Source organism: Engystomops pustulosus, chromosome 4 (genome assembly GCF_040894005.1).
Source record: "Engystomops pustulosus chromosome 4, aEngPut4.maternal, whole genome shotgun sequence".
In the NCBI taxonomy this organism is placed as follows: domain Eukaryota; kingdom Metazoa; phylum Chordata; class Amphibia; order Anura; family Leptodactylidae; genus Engystomops; species Engystomops pustulosus.
This window is the reverse complement of record NC_092414.1, coordinates 10,656,338-10,667,135: the sequence shown is the minus strand read 5'-3', so window position 1 is coordinate 10,667,135 and position 10,798 is coordinate 10,656,338. Positions and strand designations below refer to the sequence as shown.

Genomic DNA, 10,798 nt, shown 5'->3' with positions numbered 1-10,798 from the left:
AAATGCAATAAAGTATGATGACAGTCAATACAGAAGTCTGAGAATATAAATCATTGTCTTCATTGGGGGTCGGGGGGGATAGACCTCCTTTAAAGGGCTTGGCCAGCTTTTCTGAAGAGGCCCTCAGTTGCTTAGTACCGCAACGATCAACTGTTTGCCCCTGTGACCACAGCAGGTGCTAAAGGATGTGAAATAGCAGATCGGCGTCCTACCTCACATATCCCGTTTTTATTGGGTTCCCTAGGATAGACCATCAATGCTAAATTCTGGTCAACCCCCTCTAATTGGAAAAATATTTCCCTCAATATTTCCCTTTCTCCAAATGCAGGTCCTTCCCCTAGAACCACCCCCAGTTTTTTCAATGAGGAACCCTCCAGATCCCTGGTGGGAATCAGTTTACGTGATTTATTCAGTTCACTAGGACTTCAGATAATATCTCAGTAGGGATCTTTCCTTTGTCTGGATCATATAGGCCAGTGATGGCGAACCTTTTAGAGAACGAGTGCCCAAACTACAACCAAAACCCACTTATTTAACCTGATGTGCCAACGTGCCATTTTAAGCAGTAACTTATTGCTACCTGTTCTTCCACTTCTTTAATTGTAACAGCCGCCTGAGGACACCAATACAGTTGAAAGAAGGAGGGCAAATTCAGACTATCATTGTAGCTTCTCTCCAGGATCTCTCTGTTTAGAAAGAATGGTGGGTCCAGCATGAGGACCTCCAAAGATGATGCACTTCTTTCAACACCTTCTCACTTTTCAAGCAGTTCCAAACAGTCAATGAAGTGTTGCTGTAAAATAGTGCTGTGCGCAGCATCATATAAGTTGCCTGGGACTGCAGGAAGATTTCATGGATTTGTTCCAATTTGGTGAACTCTGTCCTGGGCTGATGGCCTGAGTGCCCACAGAAAGGGCTCTGAGTGCCACCTCTGGCACCAGTGCCATAGGTTCGCCATCACTGATATAGGCCATGTTACACAGCTCCTCAATGTGCCTCATGTCCCTGGACAACTCGTCCTTCTTTATCTCCAGTGTCTGGATCAGATGTGAGATTGACAATGACACATGATCTTCCCGTCTAGAGATGTCACTCAGAACCATCTCCTTCAGGTCCTTCAAGCAAACACACTATAGGGAAATTGTAGTGGTGAAGCTTAAAGGTCTACTTTAACTGAGATCCATTGATCAGTGTAAACTTTTCTTTTACACCATGGCCTTTCCAGTTAATCTAGTCATAGCTGTCTCATGGACTTTCGTGACATCAAGGACTTATCTTGACTTAAAACCTGACAATGCCTGAAACAATATCTTCTCAAGCTTCTTCTTGGCAAAATTGTAAGAAGGACTTAAACTCTACATTGTTCTGCTAACGTGTTCCATCTACGCAAGTTCTTCCTTCCCAAATATCATGTGAAGACTATTGGTATATTGCAGATCTTAACCTCCTCACAGAATATGACATCTTTCCATATCCAATGCTATGTCCCTCATGATAGATCAATATATAATACAGTGCAGTGGACGAAGACCCTGATCTCACATATTCAGGAGGCTTGTGATGTCAGCTGTTGTCTCCGGTTGTGACTGCCTCCTCTGCTGATTGTTTCCTGTGTGAGTGAGGCCGGCCCTGTACGTAGGATCATGTTTTGCACACGCTGAAGAGTCTCAGTAACTCTGCTAAGAGCAAAGTCCTCCTCCCTCCTCCCTCCATACAGGAAAGGGGACTTGGGCATCTTCCCAGCTTTTCCAGGGCCTGCTCTGTGACTTAATGTTTGGAATTGCATTACAACATGTCATAGTGGTCTCAGCTAAGAACTAATAGTGACCCAGTGTAATCTAGACATTAAGAGTTTGGTCAGTGGCCCATAAAGTAGCCTAAAGGTGTAGCAGTTCTTCTGGGGCCTTGAGGTTTCTGAAAGAAATTGGAGGCTTGAGCTATCAGCAGGAGTATGGCACTGACAAAACACTCCCGAATTACCCTGAATGATGGACACAAGATTCCGGTGGTGGGACTGGGCACCTACGCCCCCGACGAGGTGAGTTGTCATTGCTTTCAAAGGCACAATAAGTGTAGCAAGAACTTGGTCAAGGTGACGTTGGTCAAGGTGACGAGTTGGTCAAGGTGGTCAAGGTGGCGAGTCAGTTCGGCATTGAAGCCATTGGCAAAGAGATTACCCGGGCAATGGATATTCTACTATGTTTAACAGAACCGGATCTCCATTCCTCTGATAGTTCTTTGTGTGGCAGGTCCAACGCTTTGAAGACCAGTGCCATGACATCTAGGAATATGGAGATACAGGAACATTGCCTAAAAGGGTTAAGTGGGCAGGATCATATCAGATGTTGACACAAAACTGTTGTTGGCCTTTTGCCTATGTATTGTGTGCAGCTCCTGGGTTATGTGTCCTGACATGAGACAATGTGAAAAGACCTCTTGCTGAAAGTAGACATTTCATGGAGGATTTTGAGTTTTTTGAGTGAATTTATGAGTGGAAAGGTAATGTGGTACTGGCATCAATTATCTCTTATTATTACTAATAGGTTCCCAAGTCTCAAGCGGAAGAGGCCGTGAAAGTTGCTCTTGAGGTTGGTTATCAACATATTGACTCGGCATTCATATATGGCAATGAAGTTGAGGTTGGCCGAGCTATCAACGCCAAGATCACTGATGGAACGGTCAAGAGAGAAGATGTGTTCTACACCAGCAAGGTACATCTTGGTGGGGGCAAATCTGACTAGGCAGCTATTGCTTGTCCTCTTAAATGGAGACCTTGGTATGTCAAAAAATTTTACATTTGCTTTTCCCTCTCTAGCTGTGGAGCACTTATCATACTCCTGAGTTGGTCCATTCCTGTCTTGTGAAGTCCTTGAAGAATTTACAGCTGGATTACGTCGATCTCTATCTAATTCACATTCCCATTGAGTTTAAGGTCAGGAAAATACACAATTTTGTTTTAGCTTTTATAAATAACTCAAAACTTAAGTTAAAATAGAGGCTCTTGGACAGGTCCAGCTTGTCCCATGGTCTCCCTTTTTTTAAATGTAATTTTTAGTTTGTATGCTGATGGTTTCCTCTTGTGTTTTTAAGCCCGGTCAGGATCTACCAGCAACAGATGAAAATGGAAAAGAGATTTATCATAATACTGATATTCGAGACACCTGGAAGGTATGAAGGATAACACCAAAAGCTGTACAGGGACCCTCTAGACGTATTTACTAATATTTAAAGCTGCCTGGTTCTCCTGCTGTGTATACCTCAGGGCATCTAATTTCAATGATTTGTCCTACATAGTCACCATAGACCAGAAAAAAAATAGGACCACAATGTTGGGCTGGCCCACCAGAGTACCAGAGGATCCTCCGGTGATCCCAGGCTGTAACCCAGTACGGGACCCAGGGAGAGACTGCAGAAGACAACCCAATTTGGAGGAGGATTCTAGAGTCTGTTTTCGAGAAGTTCATGCATAATTTATCTGGTGGGCTCAAGGAACTCCAGTTGGACACTGACCACAGAGCCTGTATAAGGCTCAGCTTGTGGTCATGAACTTTGGAGGGATAGTTGGAGGGCTTGCTAGTGTGCCTAGTCTGTTAAGGTCACGGAACTGTGACTTGGTGGAACCCCTGATTTCCCAAAAAGACTATGGGATGTCGCCTCTCACCCCTCCAAGATTTCTAGTAATGGCCAGCAGTACAAGGTCCAAGTCCTCCTATTCAGGCCCTTGAAACTATGACACCAGTCAGGGACCCTTGTATTTTCGGATCTATGGAAAGTTCAAGGATGCAGCTTTGGAGACTATCTGACCAAGCCCATTAGGTCCATGATCATCGGTTCAAGGTTGCTGTCCTTGAACTCAGAGTCCCAGAATACATTCTCTTATAGGATCCCTAATATTTCCTAGCCAAGAAAATCTGGGATGGTATCAATTAAAGGATATCATATATCACTAAGGTCTATCAGTGTATTTTCAAATATGAACCTGATGGCACCTGACTGCAAATTCCCAACAAATGTTGGGAAATGTACTTATTTCTAATAAATTTTGTAACGAAAATGTTACCTACCTAATTTACAGAAAGTATATCAGTGAAAATGACCAAAATAGCTCAGTTTTTATTGTTTTATTTTTGAGAATATTATTTTTGTTTAGGCCATGGAGGACTGTAAAGAAGCCGGGCTGGTCAAATCTATAGGTGTCTCCAACTTCAACCACAAACAACTGGAGCTCATCCTCAACATGCCGGGACTGAGATACAAACCTGTGTGCAACCAGGTAACCCAAAATATCCATAGTGGCTTAAATTTTGGTACTTAATATACTAACTTGACCATTGTCAGGTGGTGACCCTAAATTTGTCCATATTTCTCAATAACATAAAGTTTTTTTTCCCAAACCATGATAAGACGTGAGACGTTTTGTCCATCTTCAGGTTGAGTGTCATCTCTTCTTGAATCAGTCTAAACTTTTGGAGTTCTGCAAGTCACATGACATAATACTGGAGGCATATGGGGTGCTGGGCTCTACTCGTGATGTCAACTGGTATGAAATGGTGTATTACTTCCAGGTGGAAACTTTCACTCACTCTCTCTAGCAATTGTCTACTATTGTCTACTGTTGTATCCTTATTCTTCTAGGTATGACCAGACGGCTCCGATCCTACTGGAAGACCCTGTGCTCAATGCCATTGCTAAGAAACGTGGTCGAACTCCTGCGCAAGTGGCAATGAGACACATGCTACAGAAGGGGATAGTGGTCCTTGCTAAGAGTTTCAAAGCCGAGAGGATCAAGCAGAATCTTGAGGTAATGGGAAGGTAACAATTTACATAAAAGAAGGTCCAGTGAAGAACAACATCAACATGCCCTGTTTACTTGGTGCTTGTGACTCCACTATGTCCCGGCTCACACTTCTCCATAGCATTGTAGTATTGTCTACGTCATGTAAACCAATAATGCATGAAGTTAGGAGCCATTGTAGTGGAGCCTGGTGATTGTTTCCACCACCTTCTTTCTAGGCCTTTCCAGGTGAAACCAACTTGGTCTGTGTTAGCAATTTTTGAGAAACCTAAAACTGTATAGGCTGTGAAGCAAACTGTAGACAGTTGTGGACCCCATGTGCCACCAGTCTCTATGTGACCCTATTGGTTTTCATGCATTAATCCCCATGCGCCAATCACTAGTTTGCTTAGACATGATCTCAAGGTAGCTACCTCTTTCATTTTTCCTAGCGATAGCTATCTTAGCTGGGACTGATGGAACTAGAGCATGGTTGCAGAGGTAAGGAAGTGGTCAGAGAGCAATCCAAGGTCAAAGCAGTCAGAGTTTATGTGTAGTCAGGGAATAAGTCTGAGAGAGCAGATGAAGAAGGTCTGGTTTAAAGGCTCATCAATACATTTCAATGATAATTAAAATTCACAATGTGATCTACAAGTAAGGTTAGATAAATGTGACCAGGGGGAGGGGAGTCTTTTCCTACCCCAATTTCCTCCAGCCTCAGCTTAATTGGCCTAATTGAGCTAGGTTGTTTATGAACACAGCATGTTTCCGAACTTCAAAGGGCCTCTGCAGCCTCATCATCTACATTCATCCCCCCTACTCTCAAACAGGCAAAGCCATAAAACTCTTAAACCATTAGGTTGAATAGGAACAGTTATAGAGTTATGGTCCATCTCACCAGAAGAACGAACACATTTTTGGAAAGTTATTTTCAGGAGATCAGAATAGTCCAATTTCCGGGGCTCTAGCACACTTGGTTCCAGAGATATCAATATCTCTGGATAGGACCATAGCAAATGGGTCAGGTTTGGTATCAATGCAATCCAGGGATTCACCCAGATCCAATGACACCAGAACCATGACCCTACGACTTCCCCTTGAGAAGCTATGGCTTCTCCAGGGCTCTGGTTGTAGTACCAGGTAGGAGGGACCCATGACTCCTCCTGTTGGGTGAGCAGAGGTGTGAGCAGATCGGGTTTATATTAAAGGAGAACTGGTGGCAGCTCCTTGGCTTCAGGGTTGTGATTTATTGCTGTGCCATATCCGGAAGTTGTGTGGACAACTTTAAATCACTTCCTGCGCCTCTCAGAACCCGTGCATTCTGGGAGTGTCTATAAAAGGATAACTAAGTGATCTTGCATACCCTTCAGGGGTCCGAAACGTTGCGGTTTCCCTCACATAAGGTACGAAATGACTTCATGTTTTGAGAGTTTCGCCAGTGTCAATGGGCTATTAATAATTGCCAAACTTGACTTCTTTCTTATCTGATTCCAAATTGAAGGTCTTTGAATTTGAGTTGAGTGAAGACGAAATGGAAACTCTGAATGGGCTGAACCAGAACAGGCGCTTTGTAGATTACTCTCAGTAAGTAAAGGACTTTCCCCAAATCTTTGCAAATATTACAGAATTACGAATTAACTATAAACTCCTACGATACACAATAAAAAAAATCTAAGAATTTCAGGGACAACTCACCCAATAAAGTGACCCATAAAGGGGATCCATGAAAATACTTGAAGCATAAACCGGCTGATTCTTGGCACGGATGAACTCCAGTCTAATACTTCCCCAATTTAACATAATTTTTTCTGATTTTTTTTTTTCCAGGTGGAAAGATCACCCGAAATATCCGTTCCATGAAGAATACTAAATCGATCTATTGCTGAGCCCCAACCATAACATTGGGCACCGATAAGTTCTCACAAAGTATGAAGAAGTTACTAAACACCTCGATTTCTTGCAAACACAATAAAGTAAGAATAAATACAAAAAAATCTGAATAAATCCTACCTGAATATGGCACAGATAAGTTTTTTTTTTTTCGGTATATATACTACAAAGCACCCAGGTTAAATTTATTTGCTAAAAATTCAGGGTCGAATCATCTGGATTTTGCCATGGATTTCTCTCTCCAGATTTCTAGATTAACCTAGAAAAATTGTGGATTATATTGCCGATTTTTTTTGTTGCCATTAAAGTCAACGAGAAAATTTGCAATCCCCAAACGAAGTTCAAAACCTGTTGGTTGGATTCAAGAGAATTTCTACAGCATTTATGAAACCTCATCCACTTGCTTACAACTCTCTGGGTAGCATCTGCAGGGATCTCCTCCTGAGGAAGCCTGCAAGAGGACAGATCTCTAAAACCCGGTGTGATGTGAGTGGTGTCACATCATGTTTTTATTTCTTTGTATTTTATTACATGCCTTTTTATGTTTTATTTCCCTACTAACCAGAGCTCCCAACATTACCCGGGTTAGTAAATAACTGCTCTTAGCTATAACAAAATAGAATGGGTTAACAAATTCTTTCAAAAAAGTTGTATCTATCTTTTTCTCTGAATGTCTCTGAACAATTTTGTGTCTGAGTATCTCTGACTGTCTCTGTCTGTCTCCGTCTCCGATTGTCTCTGGTACTGACCGTCCCTGTCATTGACTGACTCTGATCATCTCTGTCTCTGACTGTTTGACTATCTCTGACTGTCTCTGTCTGTCTCCTTCTCCGACTGTCTCTGGTACTGACCGTCCCTGTCGCTGACTGTCTGTGACCATCTCTGTCTCTGACTGTCTGTCTCTGACTGTCTCTGTCTGTCTCTGACTGCCTCCGACGGTCTCTGACTGTTTAAACGCAAAGAAAGGTATGGTAAGTAAGTAACGCTCACCCGAAAGAGTTCATCTTAGGAAGACTTCCATTCCTGCAGCACAGACCAGAAAAATTAAAAGAAAGCCAGCGTGTGGTTAAAAAATCTTCTAGATTATTTTATTGTCTCCAACATAAAGAATGCAACATGACATGGACCATAGCACTGGATCTTGCACTGGAATTGCTATGGTTGCTATGGTTTTGTCTGTCTCTGACCGTTTCTGTCTCGGAACCAAATTTGTTAGGGGTTTCACTTGGTGTCCACCAGCTCAGGGTGTTGTAAGTGTGACTAGTTATACGTTAAAGGTGGTGGAGTAGGTGGCCCAACCAAGACATAGCAGAAGTGTCCAGTACAAGCACACAAGTCAGGGCCAACCGTGCCAGACCTGAAGGAACATTAGACAGTCTTCAGCCACAGTAAAAAAAACACATTAAGCTAGTTTTTCCAGAAGATTCTTTGGGGGCCTCGAACTTGCCCCTTATGGGTGTAGAAACCATCGGTGTAGTCAATGTCTGTGTTATAATGGGTGGTATGTCCTTATTATTACCTTGCCGGTGTAGAACACAACTTCTCTCTTGACCGTCCCATCAGCAATCTTCACATTGATACCTCGGCCAACCTCAACCTCGTTACCGTACAAAAATGCAAGTCAACGTGTCGATATCCAACTTCGAGAGCAATTTTCGCAGCCTCCTCCGCCATAGACTTGGGAAACTGTAAGTAATGAAATGAAAAGGGATGATAGCTGAGTTGGTGACTTTTATCTATGGGCATAACTTTAGGCGCTACACCTCATCGAATAGTCTCTCTCACATCACTGATCTCTTCTGATATGTTACGGCCAATCCTCCGCCCCATCCTGTAGTCATATATCAGGTTATAATTTTGATAGGTGGCTTCTCCATGTGGTGTCTCACACACATCAGCTGTTTTAAAGGTTCTGTTTTGTCGCAGCTGTCTATGCTCCTGATGCCGCCCCCCATCTTTCTGCAGGTGGTGCCGCCTGAGGCAAGAGGCTCAACTGCCCTCATGGCTGGTGCACCTATGATAACTATATCTACAAATCTTAAAACCAATGAGTAAATAGAACAACAATATTATCACAACATATTTACCGAGGACATACCGTATATACTCGAGTATAAGCCGACCCGAGTATAAGCCGAAACCCCTAATTTCAGCACAAAAAAACTGGGAAAACCTATTGACTCGAGTATAAGCCGAGGGTGGGAAATGCATTGGTTACAGCTTCCCAGTATATAGTCTGCCAGCCCCTGTAGCATACAGCCTGGTCAGCCCCTGTAGCATACAGCCTGGCCAGCCCCTGTAGCATACAGCCTGGCCAGCCCCTGTAGCATACAGCCTGCCCAGCCCCTGTAGTAGGAAAAAAAATAACACTGTACTCATCTTTCCGACGTCCCCCATAGGTCCTCTTCTGTCTCAGACTGTCCCAGACAGAAGAGGACCTACAGGTGACGTCAGAAAGGTGAGTTTTGACCTTTATTTTTTTAGTTGACTCGAGTATAAGCCGAGTTAGGGTTTTTGAGCACAAATTTTGTGTTGAAAAACTAGGCTTATACTCGAGTATATAAGGTAATTAAGGATAAGTATCCAAAAAAACTTCTCTTCGGAGCAATCTATTTCTAATTGTAATGGAGACAGGACCAGGAACTTGTCCCATCACAAGTCATCGCTGCTCGTAAACTTTTTGGGGGAGATTTACACAGTTTTTGCTTCGCCATCTTTCTAAAGTCGTAATTTTTTACATTTTTCCACTGACGGAGCTGAGATTTTTTTTTTCCCATCACGAGCTGTAATTTTCTATATTTTCATGTAAGACAAGATGAAAAAAAACTGCATTTTTACTCAATTTGTTGGGGATTATTTTTAATTATTATTTTAATTTTATAGATCGGGGCTGTATGAACATAGTGGTACCAAAGGGGGGGGGGTATTTTAGTAAAATTTTTATATTTCTTTATAATAAAAAGGATGATATGGAATAAAGGGGGATGTTTTATTTATTTTGTATCATATTTACAACTTTTTTTAAAAACTTTTTTTTTGTCCCAGGAGGGGACTAGAAGGTTTCTAATCCTTATATATGTTTACACTCCTCATCATCACATAGGACGAGCTCTAATAAATCGGCCTCTGGGGACGCCTCTTAGTATTTGAGGTGCATGACAGACGTCCCTATAGCATATTGTTCCCGTCTGGCGGTTTGGAATATAAAATAGTCACAAGACGACTTGTTCCTATGTCTCAGTAATCCTCCGTACATATGAATAATGGGGGTCATTTACTAAGGGGCCGATTCGCGTTTTCAAGACGTGTTACCCGAATATTTCCGATTTGCGCCGATTTCCCCACCTGGTGGACGTCGGAGGAACTGCCTTAATGAATCCCGGCCGGACCCGAATCCACCGCAGAGAACGCGCCGCTGTATCGCGAATGGACCGGGTAAGTAAATCTGCCCCAATGTGTTATACTACGATCTTTCTCCAATGCAACGTGGATCCAAATGTGTAACAAAGTCATTAGGAGACAATTTATCCCCACTCCACAGGAGGCATCAGTGTGACTACTGGCTACTGGGGGCATCAGTGTGACTACTGGCTACTGGGGGGAATACGCTGTCACTACTTTGGGTCTCAGTGGTGCTGTAACTACTCGGGGAATGAGTGTAATTTCTGGATTCTGGGGGCATCACTGTGACTACTTGGGGCATCAGTGTGACTACTGGCTACTGGGGGCAGGTGCTGTGACTACTTTGTGACTACTGGCGACAAGCGATGTGACTACTGGCTACTTGGGCATACGCTGTGACTACTTGGGGTATCAGTGTGACTACTGGCTACTGGGGGCAGGCACTGTGACTATTTGGGGCATTAGTGTGATTTCTGGATACTGGGGGCATCACTGTGACTACTTGGGGCAACAGTGTGACTACTGGCAACTGGGGGCAGGCACTGTGACTATTTGGGGCATTAGTGTGATTTCTGGATACTGGAGGCATCACTGTGACTACTTGGGGCATCAGTGTGACTACAGGCTACTGGGGGCAGGTGCTGTGACTACTTTGTGACTACTGGCTACTGGAGACAAGCGCTGTGACGACTGGCTACTTGGGGCCTATGCTGTGACTACTTGGGGTATCAG

At 43.3% G+C, this 10,798-nt stretch overlaps 1 protein-coding gene across 1 annotated transcript; it reads left to right on the top strand.

The window, feature by feature from the left end:
* The first annotated feature begins 1,616 nt into the window (after positions 1–1,616).
* On the top strand, positions 1,617–7,259 carry LOC140126039 (estradiol 17 beta-dehydrogenase 5-like). The gene is made up of 9 exons (XM_072145097.1): positions 1,617–2,038; positions 2,544–2,711; positions 2,816–2,932; positions 3,091–3,168; positions 4,151–4,273; positions 4,431–4,540; positions 4,636–4,801; positions 6,276–6,358; positions 6,602–7,259. The coding sequence occupies exons 1-9, from the start codon at positions 1,952–1,954 to the stop codon at positions 6,642–6,644; spliced, it is 975 nt and encodes a 324-aa protein (XP_072001198.1). The 5' UTR covers positions 1,617–1,951; the 3' UTR covers positions 6,645–7,259.
* The last annotated feature ends 3,539 nt before the right edge of the window (positions 7,260–10,798 follow it).

Excerpts from the sequence above, each read along its gene's own strand:
- LOC140126039 (XM_072145097.1), top strand. The coding sequence starts at position 1,952 with ATGGCACTGACAAAACACTCCCGAATTACCCTGAATGATGGACACAAG. Across the intron at positions 2,039-2,543 it reads GCACCTACGCCCCCGACGAG|GTTCCCAAGTCTCAAGCGGA; the intron begins GTGAGTTGTCAT and ends TATTACTAATAG. Across the intron at positions 6,359-6,601 it reads CGCTTTGTAGATTACTCTCA|GTGGAAAGATCACCCGAAAT; the intron begins GTAAGTAAAGGA and ends TTTTTTTTCCAG.